Source organism: Myotis myotis, unplaced genomic scaffold, assembly GCF_014108235.1.
Source record: "Myotis myotis isolate mMyoMyo1 unplaced genomic scaffold, mMyoMyo1.p scaffold_m19_p_2, whole genome shotgun sequence".
Taxonomy (NCBI): domain Eukaryota; kingdom Metazoa; phylum Chordata; class Mammalia; order Chiroptera; family Vespertilionidae; genus Myotis; species Myotis myotis.
The window spans coordinates 100,109,162-100,133,958 of NW_023416324.1; the positions used below are offsets into that span (position 1 = coordinate 100,109,162).

Below are 24,797 nucleotides of genomic sequence, written 5' to 3' on the forward strand. Positions count from 1 at the left end.
CCTCCGGTCCAGTTTAAGAACCCATTGTGGCCCTCGAGTCAAAAAGTTGGTCTAGAAACCGCCGATAAATTTAGTAGGGCCTTCGAAAAGACTGTGAGACCGCCGATAAACATAGTGAGATCCTCAAGAAATCTAATGAGACCCTCGATGTTATGATAAAGAACCAACAAGAAATTAAGCATACACTGACTGAAATAAAGAATATTATACAAACTCCCAGCAGCAGACCAGAGGGGCGCAAAAATCAAGTCAAAGATTTGAAATGCGAAGAAGCAAAAAACACCCAAACAGAAAAGCAAAATGAAAAAGAATCCAAAAATACGAAGATAGTATAAGGAGCCTCTGGGACAGCTTCAAGAATACCAACATCCGAATTATAGGGGTGCCAGAAGACGAGAGAGAGCAAGATATTGAAAACCTATTTGAAGAAATAATGACAGAAAACTTCCCCTACCTGGTGAAAGAAATAGACTTACAAGTCCAGGAAGCGCAGAGTATCCCCAACAAAAGGAATCCAAAGAGGACCACACCAAGACACATCATAATTAAAATGCCAAGAGCAAAAGACAAAAAGAGAATCTTAAAAGCAGCAAGAGAAAGACAGTCAGTTACCTACAAGGGAATACCCATATGACTGTCAGCTGATTTCTCAACAGAAACTTTGCAAGCCAGAAGGGAGTGGCAAGAAATATTCAAAGTGATGAATACCAAGAACCTACAACCAAGATTATTTTATCCAGCAAAGCTATCATTCAGAATTGATGGTCAGATAAAGAGCTTCACAGATAAAGAAAAGCTAAAGGAGTTCATCACCACCAAACCAGTATTATATGAAATGCTGAAAGGTATCCTTTAAGAAGAGGAAGAAGAAGAAAAAGGTAAAGATACAAATTATGAACAACAAATACGCATCTATCAACAAGTGAATCTAAGAATCAAGTGAATAAATAATCTGAAGAATGAACTGGTGATTATAATAGAATCAGGGACATAGAAAGGGAATGGACTGACTATTCCTGGGAGGGAAAGGGGTGTGGGAGATTCGGAAAGAGAATGGACAAAAATCGTGCACCTATGGATGAGGACAGTGGGTGGGGAGTGAGGGCGGAGGGTGGGGCGGGAACTGGGAGGAGGGGAGTTATGGGGGGAAAAGAGGAACAAATGTAATAATCTGAACAATACAGATTTAATTAAAAAAATAAAAATAAAAATAAAAATAAAACCTATCTTCCTCAGACTACTACAAAAATTCAAGAGGAGGGAACACTTCCAAGCTCATTCTGTGAAGCCAGCATCACCCTAATACCAAAACAAGACAAAGACAACACAATGAAAGAGAATTACAGGCCAATATCCCTCATGAACATAGATGCCAAAATCCTCAACAAAATCTTAGCAAATCGGATCCAGCAGTACATCAGAAAGATCATACACCATGACCAAGTAGGATTTATCCCGGGGATGCAAGGATGGTACAATATCCGCAAATCAATAAATGTGATATGTCACATAAACAAATTGAGAGAAAAAAAACACATACTCATATCAATTGATGCAGAAAAAGCATTTGACAAAATCCAACACCCATTTTTGATAAAAACTCTCAGCAAGATGGGAATAGAAGGATCATACCTCAACATAATAAAACCCATATATGACAAACCCACAGCCAACATCATACTCAATGGACAAAAACTAACACCATTTCCCCTAAGAACAGGAACAAGACAGGGATGCCCACTCTCATCACGCCTGTTCGACATAGTACTGGAAATATTAGCCATTGTAATTAGACAAGAAGAAGAAATAAAAGGCATCCAAATTGGAAAAGAAGAAGTAAAACTGTCCTTATTTGCAGACGACGTGATATTATACATAAAAAAAACCCTAAAGACTCCATCAAAAACTATTAGACTTCATAAATGAATTCAGCAATGTAGCAGGATACAAAATTAGCGTCAAGAAATCTATGGCATTTATATACACCAAAGGTGAACTTACAGAGAGAGACTAAAAAAAAATCCCATTTACCATTGCACCAAAAAAATTAAGCTACCTAGGAATAAACTTAACTAAGGAGGTAAAAGACCTCTACTCAGAAAACTACAGGACGTTGAAAAAAAGAGATAGTGGAAGACATAAACAGATGGAAGAACATACCATGTTCTTGGATTGGTAGAATCAACATCATTAAAATGTCCATACTACCCAAAGCAATCTATAAATTCAACGCACTTCGCATTAAAATACCAACGGCATATTTCACAGGCCTAGAACGAACTCTCCAAAAATTCATCTGGAATAAAAAAAGACCCCGAATAGCTGTAGCGATCCTGAGAAAGAACAAAGTAGGTGGGATCTCAATACCAGATATCAGCTGTATTACAAAGCCACTGTTCTCAAAACTGCCTGGTATTGCCACAAGAACAGACATATAGATCAATGGAATAGAATAGAGAATCCAGAAATCGGCCCGAACCAATACGCTCAATTAATATTTGACAAAGGAAGCAAGAACATACAATGGAGTCAAGACAGCCTCTTCAATAAATGGTGTTGGGAAAATTGGACGGATACATGCAAGAAAATGAAACTAGACCACCAACTTACACCATACACAAAAATAAACTCAAAATGGATAAAGGACTTAAATGTATGACGGGAAACCATAAAAATATTAGAAGAATCCAAAGGCAACAAAATCTCAGACATATGCCAAAGCAATTTCTTCACCGATACAGCTCCTAGGGCATTGGAAACTAAAGAGAAAATAAACAAATGGGACTACATCAAAATAAAAAGCTTCTGCACAGCAAAAGAAACCATCAACAAAAAAACAAGAAAGCCCACTGCGTGGGAAAACATATTTGCTAATGTTATATCTGATAAGGGCCTAATCTCCAAAATTTATAGGGAACTCATACAACTTAACAAAAGGAAGATAATCCAATCAAAAAATGGGCAAAGGACCTAAATAGACACCTTTCAAAAGAGGACATTCAGAAAGCCAAGAGACATATGAAAACTTGCTCAAAGTCACTAATCATCTGAGAGATACAAATCAAAACAACAATGAGGTACCATCTCACACCTGTCAGACTGGCTATCATCAACAAATCAACAAACGACAAGTGCTGGCGACGATGCGGAGAAAATAGAACCCTTGTGCACTGCTGGTGGGAATGCAGACTGGTGCAGCCACTATGGAAGACAGTATGGAGTTTCCTCAAAAAACTAAAAATGGAACTCCCATTTGACCCTGTGATCTCACTTCTGGGAATATATCCCAAGAAACCAGAAACACCAATCAGAAAGGATATATGCATCCATATGTTCATAGCATCAGAATTCACCATAGCTAAGATCGGGAAACGGCCTACGTGCCCATCAGTAGATGAATGAATTAGAAAACTGTGGTACATCTACACGATGGAATACTATGCTGCTGTAAGAAAGAAGGAACTCTTACTGTTTGCAACAGCATGGATGCAACTGGAGAGCATTATGCTAAGTGAAATAAGCCAGTCAATGAAGGAAAAACACCACATGATCTCACTCACTCATGGATAATAAAGACCATTATAAACTTATGAACAAAAATACAGAGGCAGAGCTGCCTCGAACAGACTGTCAAACTACAGGGGGAAAGCCAGGGAGGGTTGAGGGGCGGAAGGGTGGGGGTAAGAGATCAACTGAAGTACTTGTATGCATGCATATAAGCATAACCAATGGATATAAGTCACTGGGGCATAGGGGAGGCTGGGGGATTGTTAAGGGCGGGAAAAAAAGGAGACATATGCAATGCTCTTTGTGACACTTTAAGCAATAAAACAATTAAAAAAAATAAACTATTAATACCTAAGAAATTGGGTGAAGGGTACATATAATATGCTGTAATATTTTATAGTTTTTTTTACATGTATGAGATTATTTCAAATTAAATTAATAAAATATTAATTGAAATGTATCTGCATTACATGAAAAATTTCCTAATTGCTTCTCACATAATTTATTTAATTGTGCTAAAATTTACAAGGGTTCAATTAAAAGATATCTTAATTCTAAATGATATAATAGAAAATATATAATAGTGCAGTTATAAGCACTTATCTGAAAATAAAAATTTAAAGAAGTGAATTTAAAGAAGGGATTAGCCAAAGAAAATATATGCACAACCCATGGACACAGACAACAGTATGGTGATGGCCAGAGAGAAGTGGGGGGCAAGAGCTGGGTAGAGGGGCAAAAGGGGGGAAATAGCGACATCCTATGTAATAATAATAAAAGGCTAATATGCAAACTGACTGAATGGCAGAATGACCGGTTGCTATGATGGGCACTGGCCACCAGGGGGCAGACGCTCAATGCAGGAGCTGCCCCCTGGTGGTCAGTGCACTTCCATATGGGGAGTGCCACTCAGCCAGAAGCTGGCTCATGGCTGGCCAGCGCAGAGGTGGTGGCAGGAGCCTCTCCCACCTCCATGGCAGCACTAAGAATGTCCAATTAACGGTTTAGACCGGAACCCTTGGGAGCCTAAGCCTTTAGCTGGACATCCCCCGAGGGCTCCCTGGCTGCCAGAAGAATGTCTGACTGCAAGCTTAGGCCTAATCCCCTGGGGAGGGGGCCTAAGTCAACAGATGGACATCCCCCAAGGGGTCCTGGACTGCAAATGGGCACAGGCCGGCTGAGGGAACCCCCCCCAGAATGCACAAATTTTTGTGCACTGGGCCTCTAGTGTTTTCATATTTGACAACTCATTTTCTTGCATGTCAACCTCTTACAGTTCCCAGCATTTGTTCATACTGTTTGCTCAGGAATGACTTTTCTCTTTACTTTGTGGCTATGAAATCCTACATACCCTACATGGTTTTAACTCCAATGCTGACTCCTTATACTAAATCCTCTCCTGATCCCATCTTATACCACCAAAAGTAACATATCATTTCTCTTTAACCAGCACACTATTTAAACATCTAGTGTCATCCTATATAATAAAAGACTAATATGCAAATTGTCCGCTCAACTGGGAGTTTGACCGGGGGTGGGGCCAGCCTGCCAACCACCCGCGACCCCTCCCCGAAGCCCGCCCCACCCTGATCAGGGTGGGGACAGCTGGCCAACTGCATGTGGCCACTCTCCCCAGCCAGCCTGCCAACCTCCCACATCCCCTCCCCCCGGCTGGCCCAGGCCAATCAGCCTCAATCAGGGCAAGCTGGCTGGACCCCACTGGTGCATGAATTTGTGCACCGGGCCTCTAGTTAATTATAAAATGAAGCAGAATGAAATATTTAGTCTACTTACCCACTAGATACTAATATCATCGAGAGCAGGGATTGTGTCCTATGATTCTTTCTATATTATTAGATCGAATTGGTGTGGCCCAGTGGTTGAGCATAAAGCTATGAACCAGAGGTTACGGTTCAATTCCTGGTCAGGGCACATGTCTAGCTTATGAGCTCAATTCCCGGTGGGGGCATTCAGGAAGCAGCCAATCAATGATTCTCTCTCATCACTGATGTTTCTCTCTCTCTCTCCCTCTCCCTTCCTTTCTGAAATAAATAAAAATATGTTCAATAAATAAATAAGTAAATAAATAAGTAAATAAATAAGTAAATAAATAGTGTCCTGGTCCTCGCTAGTTTGGCTCAGTGGATAGAGTGTCAGCCTGTGGATTGAAGGGTCGATTCTGATTTGTTTCTGGTCAGGGGCATATAATTCGGGTTCGATTCTGGTCAGGGGCATAATTTTTTTTTTTAATGTCTTGGACAAGTATTAGCAATCAAACTCTCCCTGGTCAGTGTGGCTCAGTTGGTTGGGCATCATCCTGTGCACATAAAGGTTGCTGGTTCAATTCCTAGTCAGGACACATGCCCAGGTTGTGGGCTTGTTCCCCAGTAAAGGGTGTGTAGGTGATTAATGTTTCTCTCTCTCTCCCTCTCCCTTCCTTGGTCTCTACAAATCCATAAAAATCTTAAAAAACACAAAAAAACAAACTCATTAAAAATACACACACACACACACACACACACACACACACACACACAATATATATATAGTGCCAATTTTGTGTCATTTCTGGATTTATTAATCCAAGTGTCTTATTTCATGTTTTAAGTCAACATTACTCATTTTTTATTATTACGTATCACAATTATTTTAAAACTAGAGGCCCGGTGCACAAAATTCATGCACAGTAGGGTCCCTAGGCCTGGCTAGCAATCAGGGCCAATCTGTGGGGCAACTGGCGGGGTGATTGGGGCAACCAGTTGCACCCGCCTTGGTCTGACACCGCCCACTCACTAGCCTTGTCCCCCCTCCCCCCCACCACCACTGACACCACCGGTTGGGGCCTGCGGGCTGGGGCAGCGCCTGCATTGAGTGTCTGCTCCCTGGTGGTCAGTGCACATCATAGCGACTGGTCGTTCTGCCCGTTCGGTCTATTTGCATATTAGGGTTTTATATAGATAGATCTGCTATGGCAAGCCTGTGCCCCAGTGTTGTTGTTTTAATTTGGTTTTGTTTTTTTTGGTTTTTTTAAAAATATATTTTATTGATTTTTTACAGAGAGGAAGGGAGAGGGATAGAGAGTTTGAAACATCGATGAGAGAGAAACATCGATCAGCTGCCTCTTGCACAACCCCCCAGTGGGGATGTGCCCGCAACCAAGGTACATGCCCTTGACTGGAATCGAACCCGGGACCCTTCAGTCCGTAGGCCGACGCTCTATCCACTGAGCCAAACCGGTCAGGGCTTAATTTGTTTTTGTGGTACGAAAGAGGCCACATGCTAACCTGACAAGCTCAGGGAAGGCTTGCATGGCTGTCTTGCAAACTCAAAGACTTAAAGTAACCACAAAGGATGGTCTGAAAATTAAACTTTAACTAAAAGCAGTTATGGTGGGTAGTCACCTCCTAGGCCGGTATCTTCCCTGACAAAGTCAACCTTTACCTTTACTGAGCTTATTGTCTTTTTTCATTTATGATAACATATCATTGAAATGTCAGGGTAACTTGTAACTTCCCTTTTTTCCAGACCCCTCAGGACACAACCAAATGTCCTGGGTGAAAGGACAGATACCACAAATTCATTGGTATTGTTATCATATTAATTGTTGACTGTTAACTATCCTGTACCCACCTAAGTAATGTGTCTATCATTTTACTGTCTATCTAATCCCAGGTGTTTCCCTGCTTTGCTTTCTCCTGCCTCTCTAATTTATCACTAATGGATTTCATGTAACCCACCTACATCTCCTACTTTGATTGAAATGTATAAATTAAGATGAAAAACCACCATTCTCTGGAGCATTATCCCAATCCCTTGAGATTCTGCTTCCAGGCAATTGTTGACAGTTTGGCTCAAATAAATTCACAAAAATTCTTTACATGTTTGAATGTTTTTATGGTAACATAGTACTGAAAGTCAAAAATTTTTGTGAATTTCCTTTGGAACTCAATTTCTGAAACACAAATTATGGCTTGGTCCATTCCAGCAATTATAACAAAATACCAGAGACTGGGTAGCTTATTAACAACAGAAATGTATTGTTCACAGTTCTGGAGGCTGGGAAGTCCAAAACAAAGGCACCAACATGGTCATATTTAGGTAAAGATCCTCCTCCTAATATGCTGTCCGGTCGTCCGTTCAACCAATCAAAGCATAATGTGCTAATGATATGCTAAGGCCATACCTTATGCCTTCTTGCTGTGTCCTCACATGGTGTGAGCGGCTACGGATATCTGTGGAGTCTCTTTTATAAAGCCACTAATCATTGTTATTAGAACTCTATTTTTGTGACATAAGCACTTCCCAAAGGCCTCTCTTAATAACATTGTCTCTGGGAGGTAGGATTTACCATATGAATTGAGGGAGGGGAAAAACATCCAGATCATAGCACATTATATTAAACTAGAGGCCCGGTGCACAAATTTGTGCACCAGTGGGGTCCCTTGGCCTGGTCTACGGGATTGGGCTGAAACTGGCTCTCTGACATCCCCAAAGTGGTCCCGGATGGTGAGTGGGCGCAGGCCAGGCCAAGGGACCCCACCAGTGCATGATCGGGGCCAGGAAGAGCCATGGGAGGTTGGCCAGCCAGGAAGGGACCGTGGGAGGGCTACAGGGCATGTCCAGCCGGCTTGTTCGGTCCCAATTGGCTGGACCCCAGCAGCAAGCTATCCTACTGGTCAGAGTGTCTGCCCGTTGGTGATCAGTGCACATCATAGCGACTGGTCAACTAGTCCACTATCTGCCCCCTGGTGTTCAGTGCATGTCATAGCGAGTGGTTGAGTGGTCTTAGCATATCATTAGCACATTACGCTTTGATTGGTTGAACGGACGACCGGACAGCATATTAGGCTTTTATTATAAAGGATTTCTTAGCCAGTTTCTTCAAATATCCTTAATTTATGCAGAGCAACCATGAATTAATAGTTTTCTCCATTTTTAAAATTTTTTTCATGGTTCATTACAGATGGTCTGCACATCCAATACTAAATTGCACAGAAGTGGTGACAGGAAGCACCTAACTCCCTCCTGTTTTATTTCTCTATTTCATTGATTTTATCAGTAATAAATTTTATTTTTTATCAAATGTATGTTCGTACATGGTAATTTTATTAGGGGCTAATAAATGACTTTTTAAACAGTTACCATCCAATTTACTGTAACTTTGAGAACCATAACTATAAGGAAGAAAATAACTAATAAGACAGAGTTAGAGAATTGGGTTTCTTTTTCTTAAATTTCAAATAATTAGGAGGAAATAAATAGAACATACTACAGAGAAAGTAGCCAAATTATATTACTGCCATTTCCCACTTACAGAAACGAGTTACATAATTTAACAAACAGGAAAGATAGATGGTGTATTTATTGTTTGGCTACATTGGTATGACTTATTTTAACAAAAGTTCTCATATTTAATAATCCAAAATAGTAACTTATTAGCTGTATATCAAAAGTATATTAAAAATGGCCAACTTTGATTGAAACACTTTTCAATTAATTCATTTCCTTATTCACTATTATACATTAAATACTATGCTAGGTGCAGGGAGATACATTGTTAAAAGGCTCTTTAGTTTTTCCTCAGAAAATTTATAAACTAGTACAGGAATTAACCAACTTTTTCTGTAAAGGACCACATAATAATAACATAGGTTTTAGAGAACTATTTAGTCTCTATTTTCGTGAGGCAAAAATAGTCATAGACAATAGGTAACAAATAAGCATGGATGTGTTTAAATAAAACTTTATTTACAAAACCGGTGGTGGGTCAGATTTGGCCCATGGGTTATAGTTTGCCAACATGTGCTCTAGTGGAAATTAACTAGCAATTCCAATACTACATGGTAAATGCAGTGATAATGAACAAAGGTTGTTATGGAACATGATCTAAGAGAATCAACATAGGCTTTTGAGAGGGGGCAACAATCTAACTGATGCCCCTATTGTCTCAAATTCAGGAAACAAAAGTAATTTTTATAATGTGCTACCATTATAAAACAATTTAAAATCTCATTCTGAAAATGTAAACCATATTTGACTAAGAATTGCTTCATTATACAGTATTCTCTTCTAGTTGTTTATGAAAAATTATACCATAAATATATCTGAAAGCTTACCTTGAGTGACTGTTTTGAGAACAATTAAAGTTGACAAAAATCTCAATGGCAAATTGGAACTCCTAAAGAAAGCAGCTGTCTTTGGTTTATTCTCCATAGAATGTTCCAAAGAATTATCCTGAATTCCCTTTACTACTCCTTTGAATATGTCTTCACCCAATCTCCTCAATGTTGATGTCATAGTTGAATGCTGTTAAAAAATATGTATTAAATTAGCATAGTTATTAATGTTCAGAAAATATAATTTTAAACATTATAAACATACTAGTGGCCCAGTGCATAAAAATACATGCTCTTGGGGCGGGGGGGGGGGGGGGGGGCGGGGGGAAGGGTCCCTCAGCCCGGGCTGCACCCCCTCGCAGTCCGGGAGCCCTCAGAAGATGTTCGACTGACGGCTTGGTCCTGCTCCCCGCGGGAAGTGAGACTTAACAGCAGTCTGGCCTCCCTCTGTGGGAGGCGACCGGCGGGCTGATCAGGTACTGGCAATCAGCGGGCCCTGCCCTCCATTGCCCTACCACTGCCACCACCAGTGGCCTCTTTCTGGGGGAGGCCACCAGGCGAGCCCATCAGTGGACGACGCTGGCTGGTGAGTGGCTGGCCCCACCCTGCCCCGCCAATCACCCTGTCACCACCACTGGTCGCTGCCACCCCCTAACCCCCCAATCAATGTCCCCTCTCTCTGCCCGCTGGCACGCAACTTGGCTGGCCTGGTACTGCCTGTTTGCAGGCCCTGCCCCCCCGCCAACTGGTCAATCTGACGTTCGGTCAATTTACATATTATGCTTTTATAGGATGAACTAAAGATAAGTCATTCTTTTAGTTTTTTCTTTATTGACTAGGTTATTACATATGTGTCCTTATCCTCCCATTACCGCCCCCAATCCTGCTCATGCCCTCACCCCCAATTGCCGGAAGCCGGTCCATCCTTGCTGCTTGACACAGTCGCTGCAGGGAAGAAACATCTGCACAGCATATGTTTCAAGGGACCTGGCATATATGGCATACTGTTCTTAATATGTTTGCTCCCCTACTTAGCGCTATGTTTTTCAACGAAGGTCACCTCTCTGAGAAAGGTTGTTTCCCCAGGTGGGGATTTTTTCCCTAGAGTTAGGGGTTAACAGGACTAAGGAAGAGAATAAATCAGTAAAATCCCTTAAATAAGTGCCAGGCGGGTAGTTAATCACTTTAACTACGAACAATCAAGTTTAAGCTACATAATCTTTACTTAGGACAATCTCCTTCAGTTACTTCCTTGTAGCTTAACAGAACAATAGAGTAGTGACCTTGGAATGAAGATAACAAATGCCCTAACCTTTGGAATAGAATGGATAGGATTAAAATCAACTGATATAAATACAGATGTAACAGGAGAATAAAGACAGAACCTGGCTGGAGAACGTGACTAGAGAACTGGCCATGCCGATCATCTGAATGCTGCTGCCTCCGTGTCATTCCTGCTTCCCTGACTCCGTCCACACCTTTGGGAACCCCTGGACCTGCTGGGGCTGGGCCCCAACACCCAATAGTGTCTGTGTCCATTAGTTACGCTTATATGCATGCACACAAGTCCTTTGGTTGATCTCTCCCCCTTCTGCCCACCCTCCTCTGCCTTCCCTCCAGGTTTGATGGTCTGATCAATGCTTCTCTCTGGATCTGCTTTTCTTCATTAGCTTATGTTGTTCATTATATTCCACAAATGAGTACAATCATGTGATATTTATCTTCCTCTGACTTATTTCACTTAGCATAATGCTCTCCAGGTCTATCCATGCTGTTGCAAATGGTAGGCGTTCCTTACTAATTACAGCAGTGTAGTATCCCATTGTGTAGATGTACCAGTTTTTAATCCACTCATCTGCTGATGGGCACTTAGCTATTTCCAAATCTTACCTATTGTAAATCGTGCTATGAACATAGGGGTGCATATATCCTTTCTGATTGGTGTTATTAGTTCCTTGGGATATATTCCTAGAAGTGGATCACTGGGGCAAATGGGGGTTCCATTTTTAACTTTTTGAGGAAACTTCATACTGTTATCCACAGTGGCTGCACTAGTCTGCATTCCCACCAGCAGTGCACGAGGGTTCCTTTTTCTATGCATCCTCGCCAGCACTTGTCATTTGTTGATGATAGGCATTCTGACAGGTGGGAGATAGTACCTCATTGTTGTTTTGATTTGCATATCTCGGATGATTAGTGACTTTGAGCATGTTTTCATATGTCTCTTGGCTTTCTGAATGTCCTCTTTCGAAAAGTATCTATTTAGGTCCATTGCCCATTTTTTGATTGGGTTGTTTATCTTCCTTTTGTTAAGTTGTATGAGTTTCCTGTAAATGTTGGAGATTAAACCCATATTGGTGATAACATTGGCAAATATGTTCTCCCATTCAGTGGGTTTTCTTGTTGTTTTGTTGATGGTTTCTTTTGCTGTGTAGCTTTGTATTTTGATGTAGTCTCATTTGTTTATTTTCTCTTTAGTTTCCATTGTCCTAGGAGCTGTATCGGTGAAGATGCTGCTACAACATATGTCTGCGATTTTGCTGTCTATGGATTACTCTTTAAGACTTTTATGGTTTCCCGTCTTATGTTTAAGTCCTTATCCATTTTGAGTTTATTTTTGTGTATGGTGTAAGTTGGTGGTCTAGTTTCATTTTTTTGCATGTATCTGTCCAACTTTCCCAACACCATTTATTGAAGAGACTGTCTTGACTCCATTGTATGCTCTTGCCTCCTTTGTCAAATATTAATTGAGCACACTGGTTTGGGTTGATTTATGGGTTCTCTATGCTATTCCATTGGTCTATATGTCTGTTATTGTGCCAGTACCAGGCAGTTTTGAGAACAGTGGCTTTGTAATACAGCTTGATATCTGGTATTGAGATCCCTCCTACTTTGTTCTTCTCAGGATTGCTGCCATTCGGGGTCTTTTTTTATTCCAGATGAATTTTTGGAGAGTTCATTCTAGGTCTGTGAAATATGTCACTGGTATTTTAATGGGGAGTGCATTGAATGTATAGACTGCTTTGGGTAATGAGTACATTTTAAAGATGTTGATTCTACCATTCCATGAACATGGTATGTTCTTCCATCTGTTTACATATTCCTCGATCTCTTTTTTCAGTGTCCTGTAGTATTTCAAGTACAGGTCTCTTACCTCCTCAGTTTATTCCTAGATCTTAATTTTTTTGGTGCAATGGTAAATGGGATTGTTGCTTTAATCTCTCTTTCTGTAAGTTCACTATTGGTGTATAAAAATGCCATAGATTTCTGGGCATTAATTTTGTATCCTGCTACATTGCCAAATTCCTTTGTTAAGCCTAATAATTTTTTGATGGAGTCTTTAGGGTTTTTTATGTACAGTATCATGTCATCTGTGAATAATGACAGTTTTACTTCTTTTCTAATTTGGATACCTTTTATTTCTTCTTCTTGTCTAATCACTATGGCTAGCACTTCCAGTACTATGTTGGACAGGAGTGATGAAAGTGGGCATCCTTGTCTTGTTACTGTTCTTAGCAGATTGCGGACGGATCACGAGAATTCTCACTTCATATTACACAGTGTTTTACAAAGTATCATACTTTAAAAAGATATTAGCTTATAAGAATATGTAATAACTCCAAAATGCAATGGGTATTTAATTTTAAAGCGTGCCTTTAACATTTATGTAGAACGTTTTTTGTACTCGTTCATGAGAAACTTATCTGGCCACTGAGTAAAGCTAGCAATAAAACTACTGGTCTACAATGTGTTAAGTGAAATGGTTTTAGTTTTTGCCCACTGAGTATGATGTTGGCTGTAGGTTTGTCATATAAGGCTTTTATTATGTTGAGGTATGATTTCCTCTATTCACCCTTTGTACAGGGTTTTTATCAAGAAAGCGTATTGGGCCGAAACCGGTTTGGCTCGGTGGATAGAGCGTCAGCCTGCGGACTGAAAGGTCCCAGGTTCGATTCCGGTCAAGGGCATGTACCTGGGTTGCGGGCACATCTCCGGTGGGAGATGTGCAGGAGGCGGCTGATCGATGTTTCTCTCTCATCGATGTTTCTAGCTCTCTATCTCTCTCCCTTCCTCTCTGTGAAAAATCAATAAAATATATTTAAAAAAAAAAAAAAAAAAAAAGAAAGCGTATTGGATTTTTTCAAATGTTTTTTCTGCACCAATTGATATGACTATGTGATTTGTATCTCTCAGTTTGTTTATGTGATGTATCACGTTTATTGATTTGTGGATATTGTACCATCCTTGCATGTCCGGGATAAATCCTACTTAGTCATGGTGTATGAGATTTCTGATGTAATGCTGGATCCAATTTGCTAGAATTTTGTTGAGGATTTTGGCATCTATGTTCATGAGGGATATTGGCCTGTAATTCTTTTGTGTGTGTGTGTGTGTGCTGACTTTATCTGGTTTTGGTATGAGGGTAATGCTGGCTTCATAGAATGAGCTTGAAGTGTTCCTTCCTCTTGAATTTTTTGCAATAGTCTGAGGAGGATAGGTTTAGTTCTTCTTTGAATGTTTGGTAAAACTCCCCTGTGAAGCCGTCTGGCCCTGGGCTTTTGTTTGGTGGAAGCTTTTTGATGACTGCTTCAATTTTCTTCATAGCAGTAGTCACCAACTTGTGGTCCATGAACCACTGGTGATCTGTCAGGTCCGAAAGGTTGGCAACCACTGCTCAATAGTTATCGGCCTATTGAGATTTTTAGATTCTTCCTGATTGAGTTTTGGAAGGTTGTACATTTCTAGGAATATGTCCATTTCCTCTAGGTTGCCTAGTTTGTTGGAATAGAATTCACAGTATTTTTTTATAATCCTTTATATTTCTGTGGGGTCTGTTGTTATTTCATCTCTTTCATTTCTGATTTTGTTTATTTGGGTCCTCTCTCTCTGCTTCTTGGTGATCCTGACTAGAGGTTTATCAATCTTTTTTTTTTTTTTATAATGAAGTTTTTTTTTTAATTAAATCTTTATTGTTCAGATTATTACATTTGTTCCTCTTTTCCCCCCCCCCATAACTCCCCTCCTCCCAGTTCCCGCCCCACCCTCCGCCCTCACTCCCCACCCACTGTCCTCATCCATAGGTGCACGATTTTTGTCCAGTCTCTTCCCGCATCTCCCACACCCCTTTCCCCCCCCAGGAATAGTCAGTCCATTCCCTTTCTATGTCCCTGATTCTATTATAATCAACAGTTCATTCTGTTCATCAGATTATTTATTCACTTGATTCTTAGATTCACTTGTTGATAGATGCATATTTGTTGTTCATAATTTGTATCTTTACCTTTTTCTTCCTCTTCCTCTTCTTAAAGGATACCTTTCAGCATTTCATATAATCCTGGTTTGGTGGTGATGAACTCCTTTAGCTTTTCCTGATCTGTGAAGCTCTTTATCTGACCTTCAATTCTGAATGATAGCTTTGCTGGATAAAGTAATCTTGGTTGTAGGTTCTTGGTATTCATCACTTTGAATATTTCTTGCCACTCCCTTCTGGCCTGCAAAGTTTCTGTTGAGAAATCAGCTGACAGTCGTATGGGTATTCCCTTGTAGGTAACTGAGTTTCTTTCTCTTGCTGTTTTTAAGATTCTCTCTTTATCTTTTGCTCTTGGCATTTTAATTATGATGTGTCTTGGTGTGGTCCTCTTTGGATTCCTTTTGTTTGGGGTTCTCTGCGCTTCTTGGACCTGTAAGTCCATTTCTTTCACCAGGTGGGGGAAGTTTTCTGTCATTATTTCTTCAAATAGGTTTTCAATATCTAGCTCTCTCTCATCTTCTGGCACCCCTATAATTCTGATGTTGGTACGCTTGAAGCTGTCCCAGAGGCTCCTTACACTATCCTCGCATTTTTGGATTCTTTTTTCATTCCGCCCCTCCGGTTGGGTGTTTTTTGCTTCCTCGCATTTCAAATCATTGACTTGATTCTTGCGCTCCTCTGGTCTGCTGTCGGGAGTCTGTATAATATTCTTTATTTCAGTCCGTGTATGCTTAATTTCTAGTTGGTTCCCCAATATAAGATCGAGGGTCTCATTAGTTTTCTTGTAGATCTCATTTAGTTTATCGGCGGCTTCTAAACAGTTCTTGAGAGACCTTAAAAGTGTGGTTCTGAACTCTATATCTTCCATTGACAATTTTGTCCTGTTTCTTTGTCTCCGCATTTTGTTATGCTTCCTTGGTGCACCCCCTAGTGGTCTTTGTTCGCAGTCTTATAGTTAAATCTTGATTGTTGTAGCTAATTCCAGGGAGGGTTTGACCTCCAGGCCAAGTGGCTATGAGAATCAGCTGTGTCAGCAGTGAGAGAACTTCTGTCCTCTAGGGAGGTGCTAATCTAGCCTTTGCCTGAGGCTATCCGGCAAATGCCTCTGTGCAGGGCTTGGGCGGGGCGGGTCGAACAGGATCAACAGGGTGGGCTGAGAGAGCAGTTATGGCGGCTCTCAGTCCTGTCCCCAGGGGCTCTGCCTCTCTGAGTCCCAGCACCCGCTGCAAAGCTCAGAGAGAAAGCTGCACTCGCTCTGACCGAAGCCAGACAGTCCCGCTTCTCCCGTTTGAGTCTGGGTCGCTAAAGAGTCGCCCGGATCTGGAGCTCAGATTCTGTGACTCCCTCCCGATTGAAAACGCCAACCGCGCCCTCCGCCGCCAGCCCGCTCCGAGCACTCCGCACCTCAGAATTTGACTTCAGCACTGTGCCTCCTCTGAGTGTCTGTATGCGTTTCTCTTTCCTCCTAGTTGTAGGACTTCCACTCAGCCAGCGTTCCTGTGGTTCTGGGTGATGTCCCTTCCGTTTTTTGGTTTCACTTTTGAAGTAGTTGTTCAAAGCAGCAAACTCCGGCGTTAACCTATGCCGCCATCTTGGTTCTCCGAGGTTTATCAATCTTGTTTATCATTTCAAAGAACCAACTCTTAGTTTCACTGACCTTTTGTATTTTTTTTTTTTTTTTGGTCTCTATGTCATTTATTTATGCTCTGATCTTTATTATCTCTGATAAATCAATTTTTTGCTAATTAAAAAAATAAAATGGAGTTGAAACATGCAAGTCTGAAAAGTAATAATTTTATTATCAACTTTAAAAATTTACTTATGACTAGATATTTTTCTAAAAGAAATGGGCATCTACTAGAATTAGAAAATCAGAACGAATAATTTTCTAGGTATAAATTTAGGAGAAGAATTGAAAGAAAATTCAGTTTCAATGTATTGAAGAACATACAAACATGAGATATTCTGGCACAGAGAAATCAAAGGAACAGAGGTTCTTCATTGTCCTACTATTACTGATAAAGGCTTATCAGGTATATTTGATAGCATCCTATTTAATAAAAGTGTAATATGCAAATCAATCAAACAGCAGAATGACCAGTCAGCAGGGGGTGGGGCTGGCAAGCAGGTGGCACCAGGCCAGCCAAGGCGCATGCCAGTGGGCAGAGGGGATGGCAAGCGGGGGGGTGGCAATGACCAGCGCGGTGGCAATCGGAGGGGAGAAGGAGGGCGGCGGCGACCAATGGCCGATGCCCTCTCCTGATTGGGCTGCCTGGTCACCTCCCTCAGAGAGAGCAAGCCTAAGCTGTCAGTCAGACATCCCCTGAGGGCTCCTGGACAGCGAGAGGGCACAGGCTGGGCTGAGGGACCCCATCCCCCGTTTCTGAGTGCATGAATTTTCATGCACCAGGCCTCTAGTTAGCTTATAAACACCTCACTACCTTACACAGCTCAGTATGATTGTAAATGCCACAATGATTTTGATAACTTTTAACAATTGCAGAAGAATAAAATGCTGGGTTGGAATCATGAATAATTCTCATGACAAATAAATTAAAGCAAGAAAATGGGCAAATTTCAAACAATAGCATATAACTACCTCTAACGTAATATAGGCTCTTCCCTGGTCAGTATTGCTCAGTGGTTGAGCATCAAAGCATGAACCAGGATGTCATGGTTCAATTCTGGTGAGGGTACATGCCCCAGTAGTGGGCTCAATAGTAGGAGGCATGCAGGAGGTAGCCAATCACTCTCCCTCTCTTCGTCTCTGCAGTCAATATAAATTTGTATATTTTTAAAATGAATGGGTAGGAGCTCTGGGTTTTGGAGTTGCCAGACCCAGTTCTGCCATGAAATGTGGCAAATCTGCTCATCTCGGCGGAGTCTGGAGTCAGTAGACTGGAGCTGGTCAGAGAGAAAGCTACAGTTTCATTTTTTGTATTTTTCTTCATTTGTTTTAAACCCAGAGCACAGTTTTAAATTGAAGCTTTGGTACAGGAAGGGAGTTGCGGACTCGAGGTGCCTAAAGAGAGGCTGGGGTGGAAAGCATTGTGGGGAGACGTAGAAAAACAGCAGCCAGGAGTATTTGGTGGTAGGCCCCCAAACCAATAAGGACATTTTTTCCAGAAATGAGCAAGCCCCTCCCAATAGCCACAGGGCAGGAAAAAGAAAAGATCCTGTGCTAGGTGATAGAGCGTGGCTCACCCTCAGGAGCTCTGCATGCCACACCCTGCATTTTGACCTTTGTAGAAGAAACAAAAGCTGAGGCCAAGCCTATGGATTAGAACAGTCTCAAGAGCATCTTGCAAGGTAGTGCTGATAAAAACTCCAGGTTTTCAGCTGACACCACTGGTCTCCATACAAATGTTAGGGGCAAAAACAGAATATTGGGGACTAGCTATGGTTATGCGAAATATCAAACATGTTCTGTTAACCATGATTGCCTTGTGTTGGTTACAGAAACCATTCTGACTTGGCTGGGAGTTGTACGTCCCAGGGGCCAGGTAGTCAACCTTGGAACCATTCTCATTCAGGAAATGCATATTATCATGGAAAGATTAACAGCCTTGTGACCCAGACAGAGTCCCACCCCAGTCTCCTACTTTGCCATGCCTGTAATCCCTACTTCCCCATGTAATCTTTGTCTTACCTTTTATAAGCAGCTGGCTCATGGGGGGCTGCAGAGCAAATTTTTTGTGGATGACCTGCTGCTCTTCCATATTGCCGGCAGTATTGGAATAAACGCTCACATATGATTCAACCCTCTCTCTGCCTAATTGGCTCAAGTAGTGACAGGCAGCATGGACCCACTGATTGTCCGGTTACTCAAGGATCTCTGTCCAGCCAAGGGCAGAGTAATATTTTAGGCCGTGGCATGGAGTAGCAGCTACGGGACAGGAAAACACACCTACCACATTACATGAAAGCTAAACAGCATGTCCCCTGCCTAAAGCCCTTTCAGAAATAGACTTTTGAGTGATTAAGATTTACAGCTGGCTAGCAGGCAAAGGTGGGCAGAGATGGAGCATGGGGAACCAGGGGAATTGCTGACTCTGCCCTGCAAACAAATCTACATTAAGAGGACAGATTGGTCCCCTCCTGCTTGCTGCCAAGACCTGTGGAGACAGGCACAAATGGTGGGTATGTAGGTCACATGGAGCTTCCAGCAGGTTGCTGAAAGCCAAAGGAGGACAGTTCCTGACATTGGTTAGCACCTCAGTATCTCACAAGAAGATCAGAATTGGTAGATTGAACAGAAGAATAGGATGCAAAGGGAGCTCCCATGGGACACTAAACTCTGCTGAAATGAACATCACTCCACTCACTTTTATTTCTTTTGCTCTATTTTTCTCCCCTTTTTTTCCTTTTAAATTTATCTTCATTATCTGTCTGCTTTATGGATTTGTTAGTATTCTAGTCTATTGTTTCACTCATATCTAATTTTCCTATTCCTTTTTCTTACTGAAATTTTTTTCTTTCTTCATTACTCAAATTTTTTTCTTTCTCTTTTCTTTTAGTCCAGTTTTCTCATCATTTTTCATTTTCTTATTTTAGATCTGCTTTCTCCTGTATTTTCCTTTTCAATTCTTTTCTTTTCTTTTCGTCCTTTATTTTAAACCATTTTCCTTCCTCCATTCTCATAATATTTTATACTTCTTTATTTCAGCTCTGCATCTACATATCCATTCCTCAGTCTTTCTTCTTGTTTTTTTGTTTGTTTTCTCCACATATTTTTTCCCTTTTTTTATTTTCCTATCATTCTCTCTTCCCTGGTGGTTGCTTTTGGTGGTGCTGTAGGGGTCTTTGTATGCTATTGTTTTGCTACTTTTGTTTGATGTTTTGTTGTGCTGTATTTTGTTCTGTTCAATCAGCACCTCCATGACAGGTTGTACAACGTGGGCGGGGATGAGCCACATAGTCAGCCAGCCTGAGAGGAGACTCCATTCAAGAATTGGACAATAACAGTCAAAACCCAACTATAACAGGAGAACCCAAATAACTCAAGTAAGGGGCTTTCCTAGAGCACCCAAATCTAAGAGACTGCAACACTGGGTCCCACAAAACACCTACTATGTAAGACCACCCAACAAAGTCTGGGAGGCATAGCAGTTTGACTGAACATATAGAAACAAATACAAAGGAACAGAAAAAATGGGGAGACAAAGAAATAATCCCAAAATGAAAGAAAAGGAGGAATCACCAGAAAAGGAACTAAATGATATGGGAGAAGGAATTTGTCAGATAAAGAATTCAGAGTAATGGTAATAAAAGTGCTCAGAGCCCTAACTGGTTTGGCTCAGTGGATAGAGCATCAGCCTGCGGACTCAAGGGTCCCAGGTTCGATTCTGGGCAAGGGCATGTACCTTGGTTGCGGGCACATCCCCAGTGGGGAGTGTGCAGGAGGCAGCTGATCGATGTTTCTCTCTCATCAATGTTTCTAACTCTCTATCCCTCTCCCTTCCTCTCTGTAAAAAATCAATAAAATATATTTAAAAAAAAATAAAAGAGTGCTCAGACAATTCAGTGAGAACTACAAGCACATTAATGATAATTATAAGGGGCTTAATAAGAGCTACACAAATATGAAAATATAGCTTAAAACAATAAATAAGAATCAATTAGAAATGAGGGACAACATAATTGAAATAAAGAACAACCTGAAATGATTCAACAACAAACTAGAAGAAGCTGAGAACTGAACCAGTGAATTAGAAAACAAGGAAGAAAAAAACACCTATTCAAAGAAGCAAATGAAAAAAAAATTAAAAAGCAGGAGGAGAGTCTAAGGGAGCATGGGCAACATGAATTGTAACAACATCACTGGGTACCAGAAGTAGCAGAATCTGAGAAAGGAACAGAGATCCTGTTTAAAGAAACAATGGCAGAAAATTTCCCTAACCTGTGAAGGAAAAACTCAATCAGGTTCAGGAAACACAGAGTCCCATTCAATATGAACCCAAAAGGCCCACACTTAGGCACATAATAATTAAAACAGCAAACATTAAAGATTTAAAAAAAAAAGAGAGAGAGAAAGAAAGTTACCTACAAGGGAGCTCCCATTAGACTATCAGCTGACTTAGCAATAGAAACACTTCAGGCCAGAAAAGAATGGTATGAAGCATACAAAGTAATGAAAACCAAGGGACTAAACCCAAGATTACTCTATCCAGCAAGGCTATCTTTCAGAATTGAAGGTGAAATAAAGAGCTTTGCAGACAAAAAAGGATAAAAGAGATTACTGCGACCATACTTGCATGGCAAAAAATGCTAACGGGACTACTTTAAGAAGAAGAAGAAATAGAAATAGAAGAATACGGGCATAAAGAATAATAATGGTATTTTTTTAAAAAAGGAATAGGCCCTAGCTGGTTTGGCTCAGTGGATTGAGTGTCAGCCTGTGGACTGAAGGCCCCAGGTTTGATTCCCGTCAAGGGAACATGCTCCGGTTTCGGGCTTAATCCCCAGTAGGGGGTGTGCAGGAGGAAGCCTATCAATGATTCTCTCTCATGATTGATGTTTCTATCTCACTGTGCACTCTCTTCCTCTCTGAAATAAATAAAAATATATATTTTTTAAATTATAAGAATGGAGAGAGAGACAAAATGGCTGTGGTATAGACGGACGTGTCCCATGCCTTGTCCCGGAGCAGATAGGGTGAGCAGCTGAAACCAGTAACATCCAGCCCCAATTGGCAGAGGAGATTCAGCTGGGAGACAGTTTGCAGCCGGGAAAGGCAGAGGACTCCCAGAGAAAGGTAAAGTCAAAGCTCTGGGAAGGATAATCGGCCAGAACTCTGAGCCCTGATGATCATAGGGAATCCACACTGCACTGGCTTTGTTCGCGTCCCTTGGGATGGGCACAGTGGAAAAAAAGGTACACAGAACTGCTGGTCGGCAGGGGATTCTAGATCTGGGTCCACAATCAGGAAAGGCTAAGGAGTGCCAGCAGAAGAGCGCGCAGAGGCACAGCCTTTCCCCCCTCGCAGGGGATTCTAGATCTGGATCCACAGTCACTAAAGGCTGAAGAGTGCTGGCAGTCGAGGAGTGTGCAGAGGTGCAGCCTCTCCGGCCTCTGTGGCTTGTGCCTTTCTTCATAGAGCCTAGTGCATAGGACCCTTCGGATACAGACACTTACCCGTGGCTGGAGTGTGGAAGAAGGTGCGGAATTGTGAAATCTGGGGAGATAGGGGAGTCCAGGAGTAGTGGCAGCAAGTGTGGTGCTGAATCATGCCTCAGCCTGGGACCTGGGCAGCCATTTTGCACTGAAGAGATAGCCCCTCCCCTCCAGTATCCAGGCAACTAATACAGCCACACCCAGATTCCACCCTGATTGGTAAAAGGATTAAAAAACAAAAAACAAAAAACAAAAAACCTAAATAGTCCCGGAGATCACAAAGGGGCTGGACGAGAGGCTTTCCATCCCAGCAATTGGATCCTAGGCACACTACAGTACAGAAGACTGGGATCTTAAGCCAGCCAACTTCACTTTTTCATTTTTATTTTATTTTATTTCTTTTTTATTACTTTGTTATCCCTTTTTATACTTTTTTTCTTTGTTTTCCTGTTTTGTTTGCTTTATTTTCTATTTCTTCTCACATTATTTTTCCATCACTCTATTTTATTTTATTTTTATTTGCTATTTTTATAACATTTTTGAAATCAAATTTTTTGTAAATTTATTATTTTTTTCTTGTTCTCTTTCCTCTTATCCACCCATCCCCTTTCTACTTCCTCTATACTGAACTGAGATCCTCCCCATATTCATCCAACTCTTAACCTTATCTTCTATATATAAGCTCAGCAGCTATAGATTCTGCCCCTACCCTCTTTGCTGGGGGTTTGGTGTTTGTATTTTTTTTTCTTTAATTTTACTGTTATTATTTTTTGTTTGTTTGTTTTGTTTATGTATTGGTTCTGTGGTGTTTTCCCCATATATATATATATATATATATAGTCTATATATATAGTCTCCTTTTCTTCCTTCTTCTTTTCTCTCTTATCTTTTTCACTCTATTCAATATCATTTATGCTCTCTTTTCTCGACCCTAATTCTCTTTTCTCAGGTGGGCACTTACAGTAGGGTTTTTGTTGTCGTGAGTATATTCGTGCTTTGGTCCCTTTGTGTCATGTCTTGTTGAGGTGAATTTTATCCTGTCTGCCAGGTGCTAGGGAGTGGGCCTCATAACCAGATACCTGGAGCAGAATCTCCATCCACAAACGGGTCAATAACACCCCAGACCCAACTACAGAGGCAGGAAGAAGGCGGCAGTGAGGGAGAGAGCGTGAGTCAGTGAGGGACCAAAAGAGGAGTGTGTGGTCATGTGGGATGTGTGTGTGTGTATGTGAGTGAGGCACAGATAGATCCCACAGGACCTTCGGGGCCAGGCTAAACGGGCTCACCTAACTAAGCAGCCTCTGCTACCATGTAAGCAGTTCCAGGAGGCCGGCTCATCCCCAGAAGCCTAGCGTTTTTAAGGGTAGAGGGGCTGTAACTGGGAGCCAGGCCTCACCCCCACCCAGGATGCCCTCAGATAACACCTGGGACCCTAAAGACACCCCTGCCAGGGATCTGCTACTTCGGCTGTGGTCCCACGGTCAACGAGTCTCCAGCCACCCTGAGCGTAGGCTCCTGTGAGTTCTGAAGCATGCTCCCCTCTCACCGGCCCAACGACTTAGCCTGGGGCACTGCAACCACGCAAGCAGCAGACACGTGAGCAGCCCACTCCTGTCCAAGGAGCAGCAGCCCCACGAGCAGCCTGCCCCAGGCCTAAGAGCAGAAACCTCACGTGGCCTGCCCCTGTCCAAGGAGCAGCAGCTGTCACCTGTGTGAGTGTCCCGCTCCCTCGTCTGAGGAGCAGCAACCACACGAGCAGCCTGCCCCATCTGAGGAACAGCAGCCACACGAGCAGCCTGGCCACAATTGAGAAGCGGCAGCCCCACGCAGCCCACCCCCATCTGAGGAGCAGCAGCTGCGCAGCCGACACCCTCCTCCTATCGGAAGAGCAGTAGGTGTGCGAGAAACCTGCCCCCATCCAAGGAGCAACAGCTGCACGAGCAGTCTGCCCCCATACGAGGAGCAGCAGTGGTGTGAGCAGCCCATACCCATATGAGGAACAACATCACTGCAAGCATCCCACTCCCATTCAAGGAGCATTAGCCGCCCGAGCAGTCTCCCCCAGTCCAAGGAGCAGCAGCAACAGATCACCCACGTCTGAGGAGCAGCAGCCCTGCGCAGTCCACACTGATCCGAGGAGCAGCAGACACACACAACCTGCACCTGTCCAATGAGCAGCAGCTGGGTGAGCGGCCTGCCCCCATTCGAGGATCAGCAGACACACATGCAGCTCGCTCCCACCCAAAAAGAAGCAGCCACACAAGCAGCCCATCCCCCATCCGAGGAGCAGCAGCCACGTGAGCAGACAGCCCCCGTACGAGGAGCAGCAGGTGCACGAGCAGCTCACTCTGGCCCAAGGCAGATATCAAGCTGTATTACAAAGCCACTGTTCTCAAAACTGCCTGGTACTGCCACAAAAACAGACATATAGATCAATGGAATAGAATAGAGAATCCAGAAATCGACCCAAACCAATATGCTCAATTAATATTTAACAAAGCAGGCAAGAACATACAATGGAGTAAGACAGTCTCTTCAATAAATAGTGTTGGGAAAATTGGACAGAAACATGCAAAAAAATGAAACTAGACCACCAACTTACACCATACACAAAAATAAACTCAAAATGGATAAAGGACTTAAATGTAAGACGGGAAACCATAAAAATACTAGAAGAATCCAAAGGCAACAAAATCTCAGACATATGCCGAAGCAAATTCTTCAATGATACAGCTCCTAGGGCAGGGGTCCTCAAACTTTTTAAACAGGGGGCCCGTTCACTGTCCCTCAGACCTTTGGAGGGCCGGACA

The 24,797-nt window shown here is 42.1% G+C and overlaps 1 protein-coding gene across 7 annotated transcripts in view; it reads right to left on the bottom strand.

Moving 5' to 3' along the window:
* CCDC138 (coiled-coil domain containing 138) overlaps nt 1-24,797 on the bottom strand; it is a 192,250-nt gene that overhangs the window by 38,065 nt on the left and 129,388 nt on the right. For 6 of the 7 annotated variants that reach the window (XM_036351307.1, XM_036351305.1, XM_036351308.1 and 3 more), the window contains one exon: nt 9,624-9,813. In XM_036351307.1, coding sequence (XP_036207200.1) covers nt 9,624-9,813 — 190 coding nt within the window. Of the gene's footprint in view, nt 1-5,335; nt 5,550-9,623; nt 9,814-24,797 lie in introns of those variants that run through there. The other variant, XM_036351309.1, reaches the window with a different exon arrangement.